The 21,387-nt window shown below is 45.4% G+C and overlaps 1 protein-coding gene across 1 annotated transcript; it reads right to left on the minus strand.

The window, feature by feature from the left end:
• Window positions 1-10,143: 10,143 nt before the first annotated feature.
• LOC112873124 (protein FAR1-RELATED SEQUENCE 5-like) lies at window positions 10,144-12,165 on the minus strand. The gene is made up of 4 exons (XM_025936144.1): window positions 11,992-12,165; window positions 11,297-11,584; window positions 10,602-10,890; window positions 10,144-10,469 (listed from the first exon to the last, which is right to left on the minus strand). Exons 1-4 carry the CDS (start codon window positions 12,163-12,165, stop codon window positions 10,144-10,146), a joined length of 1,077 nt encoding a protein of 358 aa, XP_025791929.1.
• Window positions 12,166-21,387: the final 9,222 nt, after the last annotated feature.

Here is a 21,387-nt window from a genome sequence, read left to right on the forward strand (position 1 = left end):
GGCTGATAACACATTTATTACATCAGATGGTTCATTACCGTACAAACCATCGAGGTAGCGGGCACTGAAGCGCCACTATCAAGAGCGACAACATAAGGACTACAGACCAAACCAAAGTGCCAATGAAATCTAAGATAACATCAGAGTCTTGCGCCATGGTAAGCTTCCTGTGGAGACCCTGAACCACAGGCAAGGTTGGGTGCAGGACGGCGACCTACTCGACGTCTTCAGGAACGAAGTTCGGATCCTCCTCTGTAAAAACTAGGCAAGAGTGAGTACATACGTACTCAACAAGTCCAACCACACCCGCGGAGGGGAATAATAAAGATCATGCATGGATATATCAAGGATGAGGTTAGGGTTCATTTGCGATAAAGCGAGGTTTTACACATGCAAGGGTTCATTTAATAAAAGAGTTTTCTCAAGATATTTCTATAGTAATAGAATAATAAGTGGGATTAATCCTACACAAAGGATCCAAATTTTAATACTACCGGACTCCTCATCCACAGTAGCTCACTGCACAACTGCCGGGCACTTTCAAAACAACTCACGCCACAAAACCAATCATCCTAAAATGTCTATTGAAGTGACCATGCCGTAACTCGTCCAATACCGTGGACACGGCTATTCGAATAGATTTTACACTCTGCAGAGGTTGTACACTTTACCCATAAGTAGGGTACCGCACTACGAACACCTTAATATCGCGGCGGATCCTAACAAAGCCATTACCCACCTTAGCCGAATCTAACTAGCCAACACGGAAGCAACCATGGGGTTAATGACCTATCAACAAAGTCATAACCGGGACATAACTCACACAGATCGTATTCCTTCTCCATGATCTCCCGTTGCTCACCCACTCTCCTTTTGGCTAGCAGGACAACTAGTGGGGTTTATGCTAAGCCGTTGCCCACACAACGGTCGAGTGGTTGTACGATAAGTGCGTTAGGCAAGATGACACCTCAGTTCATCCTTACATTGACAAGACGGACATCTCCCAACCATGCTCAACCACAAAGGTACAAGCACACCAGTGGTATTTCACACAGAAAACACCGTCCATCTCATCGGGTTATATCTTTCTTTGATTTTCCCAAAATCCCGTTTTATCTTTTAAAACACTCACACCCTTATTTTCGGTAAAGCGCTTTGTGGTCATGATTAAAATATAATAAAGGGAATAAAAGGTAATAAGCATCTCTAGCAGTAGTTAACGTCCAACAGAGCAAATCCTATATAGACATTAACCTAGGTCATCAAGGAATAGTCATAGAAATCAAGGGGTGGCTATCCAACCATGTCTTGCAATAAAACAATGCATTTTATAAAACAGGCCAATAGGTTGCGTTTATAAAACTGGGATAAATATGCATCAAAGGATGGGATTGGACTTGCCGTCCTCAAAGCCTTCCGGAAGCTCCTCCTCGAGGTATGGGTCCTCGGGCTCCGGCTCGCGGCCCTGCTCCTCCTCGGTCACACCGTCGGCTACAACACACAAATAATCACACAATAAAACAGAGTTCGCCGACGAGCTAAAAAGGGAAATAGAGAGCTTCGATTAAAAATCGAGGAGGCTATTATATTTGTTGGATGTGGATCTTGGGACTTGGAGAGAATATTTTATGCGTGGTGGAGTTTGGAATCGATTCAGAACATAATATCGCATGAAATGGGGGCTGCGGACTGCATAAGGAGGAAAAGTGGAGGGGGTTATGCACAATTCTGCCTTTCTTCTTCCTCGAGACAGAACAGGAGGGGGAGGGGAATAGTAGGAGGGGGGCGGCCAGGCCATGGGCGCCGGCCCCCTGGCGCATGGCAACACCCGGGGAGGGGGAAAAAGTAGAGAGGAGGCCGAGGGGGTCTGATTCCGACCCTCACCTCGTGCGGAGACGGTCTACGGAGGGCTGTCCACGGTGATGGGTGGTGGGCGGCAATGGTGAGCAGCGGCGGCGAGCTGCAGCGTGAGGTAGAGGGGGAGAGGTGTTGGGGCGGTGTGGACGGAGTGAGGGGCGGCTTGGAGTCTGATTTATAGGCCGAGAGGAAGAGGGGGGGATGGCCGGCGTGGGGGGGTCACGAGCAGTACAGGAGCCTCGCCATTAATGGCGGCCAGGATGCTCGGGGACAAAGCACGAGCTGCGAGGGTGAGGGGACGGGACAGGACAGGCCGGCGCAGTAGCGGGCCGCACGCCGGCTTGGCGTGCACGGGCAGCAGTGGGTCATGTGCTGGCCCGCGCGTGTGCGCAAGGAGCGGGCTACAGCTCGAGCAGGCAGCAGGCAGCACAGGGGAGAAAAGAAAGAGGAAGCCAGCGCAAAAAAAAAGAGTCTGGGAAAAAATTAGAAGAGAGAAATAAAATGGATTTAAACAAAATATGATAAAAGAAAAGATAGAACACGCGCGCGGCGCTGACGGTTGCGGCCGGGCAGGCGCACGCGGCCGACCGCGACACGATGGTGATGTAACGGGACGGCAGGGTTGGTGGAAAAGGAAAAGGGGCGGGCGGCGCCGCGGAAAAAGAGGAAGAGACTGCGCGATGTCGGAACGGCGGAAAATTGGGAGGTGGGCTTCAGGAGCTCCAACGGCGGAAAAGGTTTAAAAGATTTTTAAGCGAGTGATTGGTAATGTAATTTAAATAAGATAAAAATGCGGGCGTTACAAACCTACCCCACTTAAAATGAATCTCGTCCTCAAGATTCGGCTGGCTCCTAAATAGATGGGGAAACTCTTTCATCAGGGCATCTTCATGTTCCCATGTAGCTTCTTCTACTCCATGTCTGCTCCACTGAACTCTGCAAATCCGTACTTCAGAGTTTCTTGTCCTTTTTGTGACAGTGTCCAAAATCTTGACAGGTACTTCCTGGTACCGAAGATCTGTCTGTAAAGCTATTTCTTCTTCCGGCACACGCTCTCTCTCAGGTACCCTCAGACATCTTCTCAGTTGGGATACATGGAATACTGGGTGTATGTCAGCCATTCCTTCTGGTAGCTCTAGACGGTATGCCACAGCTCCAATTTTCTTCAGTACTTGGTACGGTCCAATGTACCGAGGGGCTAGTTTCCCATGTACCTGAAATCTTCGAGTCCCTCGAATAGGTGAAACCTTGAGATAGACAAAGTCTCCTGGATTGAAGCTTACTTCTCGTCTCTTCTTGTCTAAGTAACTCTTCCGTCGAGATTGGGCAGCCTTCAGTTTTTCTCTAATTTCAGCCACTCTTTCTTCCGCTTCCTTTATGAGTAAACTTTGTTCCCAATCCTTGCCATAAGTAAGAACACATGCTCTTAGCATATCTTCCATAATCTGGTTCACCCTTTCTGTTTGACCATCGGTCTGCAGGTGATAAGCCGAACTGAAATCCAACTTGGTGCCCATGGCCTTATGCAAACTTTTCCAAAACCTAGAGGTGAATTGGGTTCCTCTATCTGAAACAATTCTGCTAGGCACACCATGCAACTTCACTATGTTGTCCACATAGAGCCGGGCTAGCTTTTCTCCACCATAATTGGTCCGTACAGGTAGGAAGTGAGCGATTTTTATGAGCCGGTCCACTATCACCCATATGGAGTCATGTCCTTTCTGTGTCTTGGATAAACCCACTACAAAATCCATTCCTATCTCATCCCATTTCCAAACTGGGATAGGTAAGGGTTGCAGCAATCCTGCTGGCTTCTGATGTTCGGCCTTAATTCTTTGACAAGTATCACAATGGACGACGAACCTTGCAATGTCCGCCTTCATTCCACTCCACCAATACTTTTGTCTTATATCCACATACATCTTGGTGGATCCTGGGTGGATGGAATACGCCGAGTTGTAGTCTGTCGGAAGTCTCCTTCCTTAGGTACGCAAATTCTATCTTTGTACCATAAGGTTCCTTTGTCATCCACTCTAAAATCCGGTGCCTTGTTTTCTCCAGTATGCATGCGGATTTTCATCAAGTCCTTATCTGAACCTTGGGCCTTTCTGATCTTATCCTCCAAAGTGGGTTGAACACTCAACTTGCGACTGGAACCATGGGGGGCGATGTGCACATTTAATCATGCCATTTCTTCTTGTAGGTGGGCATCCTTAGATCCATAAGATTTCCGGCTCAAGGCATCTACTACCACGTTTGCTTTACCAGGATGGTAATGAATTACCACATTATAATCCTTAACTAGTTCTAACCACCTTCTTTGCCTTAAGTTCAAATCTGGCTGGGTGAAGATGTACTTCAAGCTCTTATGGTCTGTGTAGATCTCACACCTATTCCCAATCAGATAGTGTCTCCAAATCTTGAGGGCATGTACTACGGCTGCAAACTCCAAATCATGGGTTGGGTAATTCTGCTCATGAGGCTTGAGTTGTTGGGAAGCATATGCCACTACTTTCCCATCTTGCATAAGGACACAATAAATGACAAAGTCCCGTTGAATATCCGGCAAGGTTAGTACCGGGGCGGTTGTCAGTCTTCTCTTTAACTCCTGGAAGCTTCTCTCACACGACTCGGTCCAGGTGAACTTCTTCTCTTTCTTGAGTAGCTCTGTCATGGGTCGGGCTATCTTGGAGAATCCTTCAATAAATCTCCGGTAATATCCGGCTAAACTGAGAAAGCTCCTGATTTCACTAACATTGGTTGGTTGCTACCAATTGGAGACTGCTTCGACTTTTCCGGGCGGCTCTGCGGAAAAAGAGGAAGAGACTGCGCGATGTCGGAACGGCGGAAAATTGGGAGGTGGGCTTTAGGAGCTCCAGCGGCGGAAAAGGTTTAAAAGATTTTTAAGCGAGTGATTGGTAATGTAATTTAAATAAGATAAAAATGCGGGCGTTACACCTACCCTCCTGGAAAGGCAGAGGCTCGAGATGGGTCACAAGTCGAGATTCGGCCTCGAGTAGATCGGAGAGCTTCATCCCCCTCCAATGTACGAAGCGCCCCTCTGGTGTGGAGGTGATCATCAGATCACTGGCGCCAAAACTACCCGAGCCCCCCCGACATGCGGTGGCTTCGAGCTCTCCAAGTTGGAGCAGGGAATCCAGGTCCTCCTTCAATGCAGAGAAAGACTCGGAGAAGTTGGCCCCCTGAAGATCAGTAGCCAAGTTGAGTGAACTGAGTTAAGATCGGTTACGCGAATCCTTAGATTGGAACGAATCCAACCCAAGCAAAATTACCACAACGCTGGATGAAGTCGAACCTGGAGCAGACTCCACCTCGATCTTTGTTGCGGAAGCATGGGCCGACAAGTCGTCGAGCCTGTCGACGAACTTGTCGAGTCGCTGCGAAGATCCGCAGCGGAAGTCTTTGGCTTCATGTCGATGAGGAATCGACGGAAGTTGCCTGCACCGTCTGCGATGCAGACCCACGAGCCAAAAACAAATATCGTGCCCTGAGAGGGAACTGACCTGGAGAATTGGAAAGTTGCCATCGAGCTCGCCGGTGGATCTTCGACGCGCACCCCTACCTAGCGCGCCAACTGTCGGTGTTTAACCGGCTGCCCACCGAGGGATATACCCAAGGTGGTAAGTTTTGGGTGAGGAGACGCCGAGATCAGGAACTCGAAGGTGTAAGAAACACAAAACTTAGATAGGTTCAGGCCGCAAAGCGCGTAATACCCTACGTCCTGTATGGTGGTTTGTATTGCCTTAGGTGTAGAATGATCTAGAGATCGTTCTTTGAAAGGGGTCCCTGTCCTCCCCTATATATCCGAGAGGCCAGGGTTACAAAGATACTAACCAACTCCAGCTAAGGAATCGTACCAGAACATGTCTCGAGTAGATTCCTTCTGTATCGGTTAGCTCTATCTCCTACTTAAACGGGATAAATAAGAGATAAACGAGATAAATAAGAGATAAGACGGACTTAATCTCTTAAACCTCTTTAAACTACATTATGTACACAGTCCCGTGGCCCCAGGTCTGACACAAGGTTCATAAAACTTCAACCAGTTCCAAAAGTTTATTTTCAAACATGTTGGAGCGAGGTTGAAGAAGAGACCAAGGAAATACATATCTCCCTTCAAACTCCTAGGTTCCCGCCTGAAAGTACCCCTGGCAAAGGCACTTGCTCTCAGGAACAAGATTACCTCAGATGAGATTTTGAAGGAGTGAGTACACACACATTGCAATTGGATATATATCATTGTTGCAACTAGTTCTCATCCCTTCTGCAACTAGTTCTCAACCCCCCCCATATACAGTTTTGGTAACATATTTTTGTTTCTGTTTCTGTTTTTTTGCCTACACACAGCACGACTCTGAATGATTACAACATCTTCATCTCTTTTGATGGCAATGAGCTCCTGACCATCTTTACTGATGATAAAAATGGCGATTCTTCTATACTAGATTTCATTGTCCATTGCCTTCGTTATGATGACATTGTCCACAAGAAAGATTCGATTGGATACAGGTTGTTTCTCACCACCGCTTTCTTTGTGAGTTTTTATTGAACCCCCCTACACACTCTTCCCTCATATTATGTTCTTTTTAATTTTATTCTTTTTTATTCGCTTAAAAAACTATATTTTTTAGGGTCAAGTAAAGGAAGTCGAGAAGGTCTACATGGATGATGGGAAACCGAGATTGAACAATTCATCCTTCTGAGGCCGCATTTGGAGTGTGAAATTGAGCATTACTGTGATATAACAAAGGCAAATCTGGTTCGTATCTGATCATCCCATCGCCCCCCCCCCCCTCTTTTTACATGTTATGCAATTGATGCACTATACTCATTGCAACTGTCACATGCAAGTTGCAAATGGTTTTATTACATTTTTACCTATACCACTTTTTTCTATCGCATGCAGATATTTGAGAGGCACTATTTTATTTATTGTATCAACCTCATTCACAAGTGCATCGATATATTGGATTCAATTGACTACTATTGGGCGGATACCAACCCTAAACCATGCCACCAGCCCATAATTGACAAGCTGTCCATCATGAATGCTGAATTAAAGAAGGTCAGCAACAACAAATTCCCTCAGTTTGACAAATGGAGCATGCCGATCATTGACGTGCCAAAGCAAGCTGGCCCCAGCGATTGCATGTTTTTTCTTTGGAAATACATGGAATTTTGGGATGGTGAGCATCTAAACATTGACATCAACCCGGTGAGCTATTTCTTTTTCTGCTATAGTTTACTTTTTTGTGTTTCATATATTTACCATCTGTGTGTGCCTTTTTTCACTTCATTCCCCCTACCCTATGTTGCTTTTTATCTGTGTTGAATTACTTTTTTCAATACAAGGGGATGATATACAGGGTTGAGCTCATGCACTTTTTGGTGTTCCACCCCTTGAACCAAGCTGACCTACCCGACGAATTGGACGTCTACAGGCTTGGTGGAAGAAAAATCGACTGGAGTGGTTCCCAATGAGGGGCTTGAAAGTGATCTATTTTGACAGCTACAATGTGTTGTAGCCCCATATGCATTGACAGTCTGAAAACCTTTGGTGTCTGTAATTGGTGTCTTAGGGAGTGTTTGTGTATCACATTGTCTGAAACTTGGTGTCCATATTTTATCTTCACAGTCTGCCGTAGCAACTGATATACCTCCATACTTGTAACCTGGGAGCACACAAAGTTGCAATCCGCTTGATGTATATATTCTTTTGGTCTACTATATAGTTTGCATCTTACGTCTGTTTTGTCACTACGTTTGCACACAAGTTGCAATTATTCTCGGAAGCACGTTGCAATCGGTACGCAGCAGATGATTTTCTCAGAGTTTTAGTTGATCGGCCAATATGGTTGCAACTCCCTTTCTACAAACATTGCAATTATTCTCATGGGCAAGGTGCAATCCGTACACAGCATATGATTTTTTTACTTTTTTTACTTTTTTCCCACCAGAGTTAGTTGGTTGGCCAATATAGTTGCAATTGTTCTCCAAGGCATGTTGCAATTGGCATACAACACACTCATTTGCTTTTTTGCCACCAGATTGCAGTTGGTCGGACAATATAGTTGCAACTGCGCGTGCATGCACGTTGCAATTGGTCTTAACACAGTAGATTTATCCAAGACTTTTTATTCACAGTTTGTAATTTACACAATAGAAGTAATATTTTTTTGGAATTGTTCTCACTGGAATGTTGCAAACGGCATGTAGCACATAAATTTTTTCAGAGTTTATCCTTTCTGCTTTTTTTCCCATGAGTTTTAAGTTGGTTGGCCAATATAGTTGCAACTGTGTTTGCACAAAAGTTGCAATTATTCTCCAAAGCTCGTTGCAATCGGTATGCAGCAGATGATTTTCTCAGAGTTTTAGTTGATTGGCCAATATAGTTGCAACTCACTTTCTACAAACATTGCAATTATTCTCAGAGGCAAGGTGCAATCCATATGCAGTAGATGATTTTTTTTCTTTTTTTGCTTTTTTCCCACCAGAGTCAGTTGGTCGGCCAATATAGTTGCAACTTCGGTTGCACACACATTGCAATTGTTTTTCCAGGCATGTTGCAATTGGTATACAGCACACATATTTGCATTTTTGCCACTAGAGTTGCAGTTGGTCGGACAATATAGTTGCAACTGCGCGTGCACACACGTTGCAATTGGTCTTAACACAGTAGATTTATCCAAGACGTTTTAATCAGAGTTTGTAATTTGCACAGTAGAATTAACATTTTTTTGAAATCCACTTTTGCAATTTTTTGCAGTTTAGTTTTTCTACATGTGTAGTTTCTGAATAAATTACTATTTTTTACAAGGAGCATCATCTTTTTTGGTTTGCAGCAGCACCTCATTCCTAGTAGCTCACACGCCCACCTCTTCTCCCTCGGCTCCTGATTGTCGCGCCCCCTGTTGCACCTCCTCTGTTCGCAGTGCTGCTTTCTTGTGTTGCAGCCACTTCATCCTGATTCAGATCATTTTCCTCATGCAGATCCCTTATGATTTTCGGCCGCCCTTTCTTCCTTGGGGGGCCATCGTGTGCCTTGGCACCCCTTTTGGTTGCACGCATCTCTGCTGCTTTGCTTCGATCAAGGTTATCGGGCATGTTGTGTTGTAATGTGTACCCCGGACTCCATAGGTGCTGCATTCCCTGTCACCATAGTTTTGCCTTGTATATGTGCTGAGCGGGTTGCCATCAAGTGGAGGCTCAACATCATTTTTCTTTTGCTTCCCCAGGCTTCTGTCTTTTGTGCACGACACAGGGGGCTCAATCAGCAATAGTCCATCATGCAGCACAGATGATGCGCCCTCTGTTGCTGATGATTCATCATCTGCACTTCCTGAAAATATTTCAATGCCTGGAGTAATCTTATCCAGCTACCTGTTGGTCTCCTCAAAAGCACGGTCCGACCTACTTCCTGCTCTTCCAAGCCTCATCAATGTAGGCAGCCACTTTGATATCCGGGTCTATTCTTTGCTTGCTCTCGCACCGATTCGCACACAGTCGTGCCTATCCCATGCAACTTCCTCTCTTGCATCACGTTTATACCTTTTTAGTATGTATTTTTTTGGGATCCTCCTCACCTGAAGATGGGTGAAGGCTCTAATGATGTGCATGCAGAATAGCCCTGCAATTATTTTTCAAAAAAAAGATGCATATGTCAGAGAGATTGCAATTCGTGTTGGATAGAAGTTGCAACTGTCTGCCCATAAAGTTGCAATTGCATACTTTAACAGACACACTTTTACAGGAGAGAGGGGGGAACAGCTGCAAAGACACCATACCTATATGTTCCCATTGTTTGCATTCACAGCTATATTCACTAGCCTCCTTGTCTGCAACAACTTTGAAGCTCCCCTCCCCATTTTCATGCATCACCAATCACCCATTCTTAAAATATTGTGCTGTTATTGTACTGTTTCTTGTACTCTTGGTACACAGCCCTTGTGTAAACCTTACTTAGTTGCTCATCGAACTTTGCTTTGCATGCTCGAACCACCTCAGCCTGCATCACCATTTTTTTAGTATGTTTGTCTTCTTTTCCACCCGGCCTATGAACAATGGAGCAACTAGGTGGCAGTAACAATTGCAATTATCATATTAAGATTTTCTTTTCTTTAATCTTACATGGGTGTAGTGTGTCTCCCCAGCATCCATGTGGTCCACATGTTGAAGTGAGTCCAGCATCCTTTTAGCGAACATGTGCAGGTTTGTACTTTCACTAACAAAGCCATCCTTGAGCACCCTGTTCTGTCTTTCCGACCTCTATGTTGATGTCATCCTACCATAGTACATTCCCTTGAAGTAAGCTGCAATCCATCTCTCCCTCTTATCCCACAGGGCTTTTATTGCTGGGTGATCAGCAATGCCACATTCGTCAACTAGCTCCCGCCATTCGACCTCGAATTGCGTTGGCCCCAGTGGATAATTTATCAACGATTCTAATCTTTCTTTCAAGTTCTTATTCTTGTGGAGGGTGTACAGCTGGTCCAGCTCAAACTCCCATGGCCTTATGATGTGCCAGTAGCAGTTTCTATGTTGTGATTTGTCAAAGACCATCGCTATTTCCTGACTCATAGCCAGATCCTCATCTGATAACAGACAATAAACCAAGGGGGAACAGCGTCAGGAATACAGACCAATGGCAATGCAGTAGTCAATAATATTGTAACGAACCAATATTAAGTTTGCAATCAGGGTACTAGATAAGGAATAAGGCACACCTGTCATGATGGCATGAGGCTGCCGACCACCCATGCATGCCATGAAGGTCTCAAACAACCATTTGAACGATCCAGTAGATTCGTCACCAATCAGCGCTTGTCCAAATGTAACATTCTTTAAGTTATTGTTGGCCCCAACAAACATGGCAAGCGGCATATCCTTACTATTTGTTTTGTGTGTTGTGTCAAATGTAATGACATCTCCAAAATCCCTATATTCAGCCCTCCGGCTTGCATGGCTCCAGAAGATGTTCTTCAGCACCCCAGTTTTTGGATCTGCATCTACATCCTAGTAGAAGTACTCGTTGTTCGCCTTACACTCCCTGAAGAATTGCAGAAGTTTGTTAAGATTATCCTCTCTTTCCACCCTAGCTTTCTCCGCCTTCCAGCAAACATTAAAAAAAATAATAGAACACTGTTTTTTAGACCAATTTTCAGCGGCATGTTGCAATTCGGATATGGTGGGGAAAAAACAACTGCACCTACATGTTCTTGATGTCCTTCTCTGTGAAACCCTACATATGGCGACCATCATACAAATCCGCCATCACATTCAATGCCGCCTGATGGGCAACCCAATTTCTTGTCATTATATTAAATATGTCACACATGACCTCTTCCATATTTTTATGGGCGTGCATGTACCTTGTCATTCTTGGAGATGGTTCCAGTTTGTGGTCGTGGGCTTCCTGTACATGGTCAAAGTACCATAGCTTCCGCTTCTTGTCCTCCTTAACTTTGACATATGCAGGGCAGCCGCACCTTTTTAACCCTTTTTCAGTCTTGTTTGGCACCTCCCCCGCTTTGCTTTCATGCCACCCTCTCCTGGAGCAGACCCAGTGGCTTGTTTCTTTGCTAGTCCTGTCAGTCCTTAAACTGAACCTGGCTATCTTACAATAATCTTTGTAAAAGTCGTAAGCATCATTCATTGTAGGGAATACCTGCCTCACTCCCAGCACAAACACAGGAGCTATATTTGAATCCTGTGAAAATAACAATACAGAACACGGGTGGAAATTTTAATAAATTGATGAAAAACATATTACTGCAATCACAATGTTTGTTAGGTAGCAACCAAACTACTTGTCAGTTTGCAACCAAACTACTTTGTCAGGTTGCACTACGCACACATCCCAAGTTGCACTTCCGCCCCCCACAATAATCCCTGTTGCAACCCTAGTACAAAGTGTGTTGCTACCGCCCATGGCTAAACTTGCAACCAGTCGCCCCACAAGGTTTCAAAACACCCACCACTTGCAACCACAACCCCCTCCCTCCCCAAGGCTGCACCCCCGACATAGCACACAATTGTAATCCCCTCCATCCTGTTTCACAGCCACAGAAACGGATTTCTTCACATCACACACGGCACAGGGGGCAGAGTGCTTACTGGGTAGATAATCTGTGCAGCATCTGGAGTCTGCAACGCCCCTGGAGGAACTGTGGTGGGCGGCGTCAGCGGCGTCGTGTGATGTAGGGGATCAGCAAATTCGTCCTCGTCGAGAATTCGCCAAGGGACATCCGCGCTTGCCGCAGGAGCTGGTATAGCAGTAGGCGTCGTCATCGGGGGAAGGACGAGGGTCGATGACATCCTCGGCGGTGGCGTAGGCTTGCCTCCCACCTCGGACTGAGATCCGCCCGTCAACAAGTTACCCTGGAGCACAACCACACGAACCAGCGCATGGAAATCCGGGGGGATCGCTGGGGGGAGGGGGGATCCATGCTGGATTAGCAACGGCGGAGCCATCAACGCAGTTGGATCCCGTCGAGATTGGGGGCGGCGGTAGCGGTGGCGGCAAGTGCTTTTTTGGTCTGGACGAGATTGGGGGGTGGGGCATTTCAGGTTTTCCTCGATCTATTCAAAACATGCGCTCCCTTTTTTATTTTGCCCGGATGTGAAGACATCTCTCCTCCCGACAGCCAACTTTGCACCTGCCCCTGTTCGTGACGTTGCGATTGGCGCGTGATGCACACCACAAGTTTGCAACCGAGCACAACTTAAGTTTGCAACTAACTCTCTCCTGCATTTGCAATTTGGCGCGTGATGCAACTGCCCCGCTTTTCGGGTTGCAACCGGCGCATCGGTGGGGGGTGGGGGGTGGGGGGGGAGGGCGCCAGGTGGTCCCGCGCTGCAACCGCCCTCGCTGCCAGGTTGCAACCGTCAGTTGCAACTGGCGGGGCGCTAGGGTCAGATGGGCTCGCACTGCCAAGGGCCAGGCCGCGATGCACTGCTGCGGGTTGGTTGTCCCTGGGCGCGCGCTCCCAGGGTCTGTGCATTTGCTATAGCAAATGCACCTTGTTGCATTTTAGTCTCGTCGTGTGTGTGTGTATATATATGCGCACAATCCTTGCATTGACTCCAGATACTCATATTAATCAGATCAGGTGGTGAAGCAATTCGGGGGCATCCGGTCAAAGGAATTGCTGCCCGACGTAAGGGGGAGGGGTGGAATACACCAATACTTTCATTGTAGGTTATTACAATTTGCACGGCAAAATAGATGAACACGGGTGCTCTATGACTGGTTGAGCATGATAGAATCCAGTTCTTGGAGCAGAGGAAATAACAGAGTTGTCCCACATATAGAACTGAACAACTCAAAGTAATACATAAATGAGAAAGTTCTTGGCAAACAAAATTAATCGTATGTAGACTCTACTTCACTAAGAAATGAAGTGTTGCCAAGTATCCAGACAACAGCAGACTACTTCTGATTTCACCCATGGGTTTCCTTCTGCATGGGAAGGTGTGGATCAGGTCATCTGACCCCAAACGGTCCATTTAGTATTTCTTGTCAAGTGGATATCTCTTTCCATCCCTCATGGTGACATCTTTCCTCTTTTGCTTGGGACATGATGTTCTTGTAATTCTCTAAGGAGTATACAATTTTATTTTCTTTTGTGCCTGTACAAACCTTCTTTACACCAATAATGAAAAATATCAGTAGGGTTCTTCTTCCCACTTCCTGCCTTTCCAGCCAAAAAAAAGTGCATACCTGTTTCTAGTTGCATGGCATGATGGTGTCATCCTTCACCATCTCCTCTTGGTTGTCTCTATGGAAATATAGTTTCGGATGGTTGGAAATTAGATTGACTGCATCCGAGATGGCCACCTCTAGTACCTCCACCTCTTGAAGTCTAGCCCCTCCACAATTAATCCAGACATTGAGATCCCTGAGTGAAGTGAGGTGATGGATACCAAGGTCAGGATGACCAGCAAATGCAGATTGTACCTGGCACGCTCTGATTTCAATTGATAATGCTTCAAGCTCTGGCATGGCTCCATCCTCAAACATCAGACCCATGATGGGCCCATACAAGCGGAAGATCTTCATGCATCGAAATTGACTGTTGCAAAAACTCAGCATTTCCATGGGTTCATCTGCAGCTTCTGATCGTAGCTCTAGGTCTAGCAGTGCAGGTAAGGCACCAAGGATATGGAGGATCTCCTGCGTCACTTGCTTAACCCTGATGCTCAGCCTGTAGAGATTGGCCATTGAGGTCATCCACTCTGGGATCCTTTGAAAGCAGCACCCAGGAACATATAACTCCCGGAGGAGATGAGGTGGTGAGGACCAAGAATCAAGAGGGATATCCGCAGAACCAGGCCACCTGACAATACACAAAAACCGAAGTCTGGAACTAACAAGTTTGCCAAGTGACGAAGCCAAGATATCTGTGTAAGCTGCTCTGTCACTGCGTGAGTCACTAATGTGCCAAGTTAGTCGAAGAGTTCTCAGGTTGGTCAGACTGCCCAACTCCTGCAAAGAATCTTTTGAGCATTCATTATACATCGATACACCTGAAAGTTCCTCCAAAAATTGCAAGTTCCTCACACCCTCCGGTAATTGCGAACCGTTAACCAATAGAAAAATCAACCGGCGTAGTTTAACAATGCTTGCCGGCAATTTTCTTATCCATGTACGACGCAGGTCCAATGTTTCCAAATATTGTAGCTCTCCTATCTGTTCCGGAAGACGTGTGATGCTACTTGCTGCAATCCGTAGGTACCTCAGCTGAAACAGATCTCCTATGTTCTGAAGATAACAGTTTTGCAATTTCACGCTGCTCTCTAGATCCAACACTCTCAGGGCTTGGCAGTTTGAAATAGAAAGCATCTTTTCAGAGTATCCAAATACGCTAAGAGATCGAGCATGTGAAAATATCAAGGATGACTGTGACATCACAGCTTCTGGAGCACGGTAGTCAATTGAGAGTCGGCGAACCTTTTCTTGGGAGACCAGTGTTTGCATTGGGTCACCAATAGGAGTGATAAAATTTTCTTCGACTGCCTTGGATACAATGAGATCAAGAATCATATCATGCACACGACATGCTGTTGCTTGACCATCAAGTCCAATACTTACTGGTTGGATCAAACTTCTGTTGATAAGTTCATTAAAATAGCTTTTCCCTTCATCCACTAAACTTCTCCCACTCTCGACCTTCACGAATCCTTCTGCTATCCATCGCCTTACAAGCTGAAACATGTCAACCTTGTAGTCTTCTGGATACATGCTTAGATACAATAAGCATGTCTTCAAATGGTAGGGAAGATCATTGTAACTTAGGGATAAAATCCTTTCTATTTCTTCCACTCTGTAATTTTGGAGCCCCAGACCAATCGAATTACAAACACTCACCCATTCTTCCCTACTGTCTAATTTAGTAGTCATTAGACTAGCCATAGTAATTATTGCCAATGGCAGTCCACCACACTTTTTAATGATTTCAGTTGCAACGTCTTTGAGGTTGCTTGGGCACAGATCTTCTGAGCCAAAAATCCGTTTATAAAATAAACTGATGGAGTCAGCTTCATTTAGTGGCCTTAATTCATAAACAGTACCATGGTGAGGAGAGCAACACGATTTTGCAATAGTAACAATTCTTGTAGTCACTAGTATCCTACTACCACAAGTATTCTCAATCAATGCACATTTAATTGTCTTCCATGCTTGGGTGTTCCATATATCATCAATTACGATAAAGTACCTTGAAAATGAGAAATACTATGAGTCAGTTGAATCAAACTGATTAAACAGAGGTAGAGTGAAACGCAGAAATCGAACTATTTCATTCAAATTCCTATGTTACAAATAGGCCCTAAATAACATGCATGGCTGATGCTAAAAGTAGCGTTATAATGCTTGAGCTAATGCATAATTGCATATTAGGATGTGCAAGCTTGATCTGTAATGCATATATATTCTTAACAATCTCATCATCATGCATGTCTAAACTCTAATCATTTTTTTGTCATAAACATTCAGTTTGTTTATGTTTTAAGGAAGTGTATGAGAATTTGGATAAAAAATGAAATGACCAGTAGTCATGTTATAATTAATTAAATGGTGTTACCTTGAATGAGGAATACAATACTTGGCGCATGACGCAACGGCAATCAGAGTACGAACCGTGGTCATGTGAGCAACAGGAGCAAAAGTCTCATCATAATCACAGCCTTGAGTCTGCTGAAAACCTCGGGCAACCAGACGAGCTTTATATCGCTCAATAGAACCATCAGATTTGGTTTTAACTTTGAAGACCCATTTGCATGTGATAGGGACTGTATGAGGTGGTAATGGAACAATATCCCAAGTACCTGTGCGCTCAAGTGCAGCGAGCTCCTCAGACATAGCAGCCTGCCATTCCGGAATGATAGAAGCCTCATGATAAGTAGATGGCTCATCAAGAATAGCACTTGCACATGGAAATCCCAATTTATCAGGTGGCTGAATATTGGCGCGATCACGCAGATTGTAGCTAGACCCAACCTGTAACTCATCAGGAGTATTAGAATCAGCCAAAACAGGAGCATCGGGACTGGCCGAGGAAGATGGACTGGGTGGAGGCTGAAGATGAGTGGTAGAGCGACGCGTGTAAACACGTGTTATGGGTGGTTTACATGGTGGAGATGGGATTGGTGGAGGGTCATTAGGAGGTGGCGTAGTGTCATCAAGAGCAGCGGGTGTAGACGAAGGTGGATCATCACTGGATAAAATAGGAGGAAGGTAAAGAAAGGATGTAGATGCTGTAGAAGAAGATGATGAATGGGTAGAAGGGCTATAAAAGAAAGGACGATCCTCAACAAATGTCACATCACGAGAGATACGCATGCGACGAGTGGAAGGATCATAACAACGATAACCCTTATGCTCAGGACTATATCCTAGAAAAACACATTCAGCCGACTGAGCTGTCAACTTAGTGCGCTCACGAGATGGAAGCAAAACATAGCAGGTACATCCAAACACCCGAAGATGATCATAGCGAGGAGGAGTGCCAAAAAGAACTTCACCAGGACACTTACCAGATAGTTTGGATGATGGTTGTCGATTAATAAGATAAACAGATGTTGAGACCGCTTCCCCCCAAAAGTGAGAGGGAACAAAGGAGGCGATTAGAAGAGTCCTAGCAGTTTCAATGATATGACGATGTTTGCGTTCAGCTACACCATTTTGAGGATGGGCTCCAGGGCATGAGAGCTGAGGAAGAGTACCTTCAGAGATCAGAAACTGGCGAAAAAGGTCAGACAAATATTCTCCACCAGAGTCAGAACGAAAAATTTTAATGGAGGTGGAAAATTGAGTATGAACCATGCAAGTGAAAGACTGATAAATAGAATATAATTGGGACCGGTGTTTCATGAGGTAGAGCCAAGTGTATCGAGAGTGATCATCAACGAAGATAACATAATATTTATGGCCACCTTTAGTAGCAAAAGGAGCTGGGCCCCATACATCTGAGTGAATAAGATCAAAGGGTTTAGCAGAGTGAGAGACACTAGAAGGATAGGGAAGTTGAATCTGTTTTCCAAGCTTACAACCCTTACAATGAAAGTTAGAGTCGACAGATGTATGACCTAAATAGCCCTGATGTACTAATGTGGACAAGCGAGACCCGCAGAGGTGACCAAGTCGATGATGCCACTTTGTGAAGGAGGATGGAGATGATGATGAAACAGATGACACACGAGCATCGGAAGAAGGAAGACGCAGGGTGTCCAAAATGTAGAGGCTAGAAGCACCTCTACGGCGATGGCCAGTCCCAATCACAATCCCGCTTTGACGATCCTGAATAAAGCAAGATGAGTCATCAAAGCCAATAAAGCAATTATGATCAGCAATTTGCCCCACTGAAAGAAGATTCATGGACAACGTAGGTACAAAAGAAACATCAGGGACAGAAAATTTGGTATTACAAAGAGAACCCTGATGAGTGATATAACAGGATGTACCATCAGCTGTCTGAATAGAGGCACCGTCAGTGATGGGCTTGCAAGTAACCAACTGAGACTGATCAGATGTCACGTGAAAGGAGGCCCCGGAATCAAGAACCCAAGCCGACTGAGAGGCATCAACAGAGGAAGCAGCAGCAACAGAGACAGAACCATCTCGAGCAGTAGAAGAGGTACCTCGGCTACCAGGACCATCTCTAGTAGGAAAAGAGGTACCACGGCCACGAGCAGCACGAGAAGCTCGACGGGCACGATACTCAGCTAGCTTCTCAGGATATGCAGAAAAACAATTTGTCGAGAGATGAGTAGTCTTGCCACAATGCTTACATGGCTCTGAAGATGTACCTCTAGGTACAGTGATCCGCTGAGAGGCTGCCAGCACACTATGGGGCATTGTCACAGTGGATAAAGAAGACATAGACTGCAGGCGTGTCTCTTCAGCAAGTAATTCAGCCAAGGCTTGGTCCATAGTTAAAGTAGATGAATTATGAAGCAGCCGAGTACGAATGGAATCAAATTCTGGCTTCACTCCCATGACAAAACGATATGTCAGAAATCTGTCAATGAATTTGTAAGCTGGGCAGTCAGCTGCTGTGCACTCATTCACCATGGAAGTCAATGAACCCATCAAACGGTCATAAGCAGAATAATAGTCATCAATAGACATATCACCTTGCTCAATGACATGAATTTGCTGCATGAGATTATGGAGAAGAGCACCACTGTCCTGAACATAACGCTGTTGTAGAGCAGACCATATTTGCTTAGCTGTTTTAAACTTTCTAAGACTCATAATCATGGACTGTTTAATGCTATTAACCATGGCAGCCATCACCTTCCCATCATTTATTTGCCATGTGGTGATAATACTAGCATTATTGCCATCAGACTTAGGTGGATCATCAGTGAGGTGGTAGTAAAGACCATGACCTCTCAGAGTAGTTTCAACACAAAAGCTCCACTCTGGGTAATTCTGGCCATCTAAAGTGATATTGATGACAATTGCATTGATCTGTGCCATGTTGGAGACTACTAGAAAATGACCAACAGCAGAGGATAGCAGAAGAACTGAGAGCAGATATCACCAACCAGCAGAACAGCAGTAGCAGCCGCAGGTGGAGAAGACACGAGGAGGCAGGGTACGCTGCTGTCTGCTGCTGCTGCGACACGAGGAGGCAGGGCCGCGACGATTGAGCGCGACCTCGCAGACAGTCCACAACGAGCGGACGTGCAGGGAAGATGACGGCCACCTCCAGCAGCCAAATCCGCGACGGGAGAACGGCCACAACGGGCCGAGTAGACGGCAGACGGCGGCAGCGACAGGCTGCACCGACCGCAAGGATGAAGACGGCGGCGGAGGAGGCGGGGACGGCCGGATCCGCGACGGACGGCACGAGGAGGCGCGCGGACGGCACCACGACGGGCGGCAGACGGCGCCGCGACGGGCGGAAGACCCGCGCAGCGACAGGAGAGCCGCGAGAAGCGGCGAATCGAAGGGAGACGGATGGCGCCAGCCGCGACGCGCGGCAGAGAGGGCGCACGGGATCCGCGGACGGCGCCGGCAGCAGCAGACGGGGGACGGATGGAAAAAAAAAACGGATCTCGGGTGGATGCGGAGGGGACGCTCCTCACCCTAACCCTACCTGCTCTGATTCCATGTTACCTTGAATGAGGAATACAATACTTGGCGCATGACTCCTCAGAAGCCCTGGTGTGTATATTGTATATAGAGTAATATGGGCCATGGGCCTAAAGTAGAATATGGGAAGTATGCTGCTTAACAAATGGTAGTTAGCAGTTGGATTTTGAGAGTTTGTTTTATAAGTAGAGTGACTTGGAATAAATACAATGTTTTAAAATCTGAGTAAAATACATGAATGGCCATTGTACTTGTCAACGTGTTTTAATTTGACCAGCAGAGTCAGAAAAGTGTAAATTGTGGCCATTAGACTTGTTGACGTATGTCAGTTTAGCCATTCTACTTAGTAAGCTGTAAATCTAGGCCACTAAACTTGCCTTGACTAATCTAATATAACAATTGGTTTCTCAATACTACACATTTGGATGATGTGGATTAGGTTTGACCATGTCGTATTATCTAGCATGACTGACATGGATTGGGACATCGTTTTCTTGTTAGGTGAATAGTTATAGGCTTAAGAATCCTAAGCAATGGTAAATGATCAATCTACTAATTGTTTACTGCATTCATTGCACTGGTCCTCTTATTTCTATTCGAACATTCCATCGATCCATCTATTTTTCCATTCATTTTCACATCAATGTTAGAGCTGTGTCAATAGTGAAGAGCTAAGAGAGCTCAAGCTGTGGTAAGAGAAAGATAAATGGGCGGGATATGTAGGTGAGTCAGAATCATGGTCAATAAGTATTGAACCTTGCCTCATGTCACCTACTCCGCATGTGCAATGTTACAGAAGAAAATTAAAAGGAAGCAAGGAAGAGGATGGTGTCAAAAAATAGAATAATCAATAAACACGTGTGACCTGTGATCTACCACATTGCATGATAAGAAGCGAAAGCCTACTCTACATCATCTAAATATATGTGGTTAACCGTTAATGAGCCAATGATCATAGTGACATAGTCGGGCAAATTTTAATGGTTATGATTTACACTTCCTTAAGTATAATGGCTGAACTGAAACATGCTAACAAGTACAATGGCTATTCATGTATTTTACTCTTAAGATCTTTCATAATACGAAAAGAGAACACACCTCTTGTTCTTGAGGAAACCTCTAAGGGAATTTATGAGCTGATTCTCGTCCCCTGTTTCTGTATTAGCACAATCTTGATTCTTTACTTGAGAAAGTATGATCTGTAGAATCTTCTTTACATCAGGTTTTTGGGACACTGACACAAAAGCCTTACAATCAAATAGCCAGCTAATTTTTTTGTAAGCTTCATTTGCAAGGGTAGTTTTGCCTAATCCTCCAAGTCCTGCAATTGATATTACCTTCAATGACGGTTCTCCATCATCTAGCATGTTAATGAGTTGATCCCTTGGAATATCAATACCAACTAGATCAGATGACTCAACATAGAGCGCAGGTAATCGAGGATCAATGGACAGCACATTGTTGGTTCCACGGTCAACTTCACTGTCAAGTTTGTATCTCTTTCTTCTATGTTTTACCTCAACAATTCGATCCTTGAGCTCTTTTATCTGCTGAGCTACCCCATGGCGACCTACCAGCTCCTTTACTTTTTGAACATATACACGGAAGAATCCAATGACTCCAGAAGATCTCTGTCGGTCCGGCCGGCGCATATAATCATCAATGCAGTCCTCTATGTCGTATGCCATCTCCCTCACTTGCTTCCTCCACACCTTCATCTGCAGGTCGAGAACCTCCATGTTGGCCAGTTTCTCCAACAGAGCGTTTATGCAGCTAAGCTCATCCTTCAAGAAGGCAATGTCACGCTTCACCCCGTTGTGCAGCCTGAATTCCTTACCCAGCAGCATAGTCAGCTTGTCAAGTAGGGAGTTCATCGCCCCTGTGGCAACGCTAACCATGATCCCTTCCAT

This window comes from Panicum hallii, chromosome 9 (genome assembly GCF_002211085.1).
Source record: "Panicum hallii strain FIL2 chromosome 9, PHallii_v3.1, whole genome shotgun sequence".
NCBI classification, from domain to species: Eukaryota; Viridiplantae; Streptophyta; class Magnoliopsida; order Poales; family Poaceae; genus Panicum; species Panicum hallii.

Excerpts from the sequence above, each read along its gene's own strand:
- LOC112873124 (XM_025936144.1), bottom strand. The coding sequence starts at position 12,165 with ATGACGACGCCTACTGCTATACCAGCTCCTGCGGCAAGCGCGGATGTC. Across the intron at positions 10,891-11,296 it reads AGCTATGGTACTTTGACCAT|GATGTAGATGCAGATCCAAA; the intron begins GTACAGGAAGCC and ends TACTTCTACTAG. Across the intron at positions 10,470-10,601 it reads GCCTCATGCCATCATGACAG|ATGAGGATCTGGCTATGAGT; the intron begins GTGTGCCTTATT and ends GTCTGTTATCAG.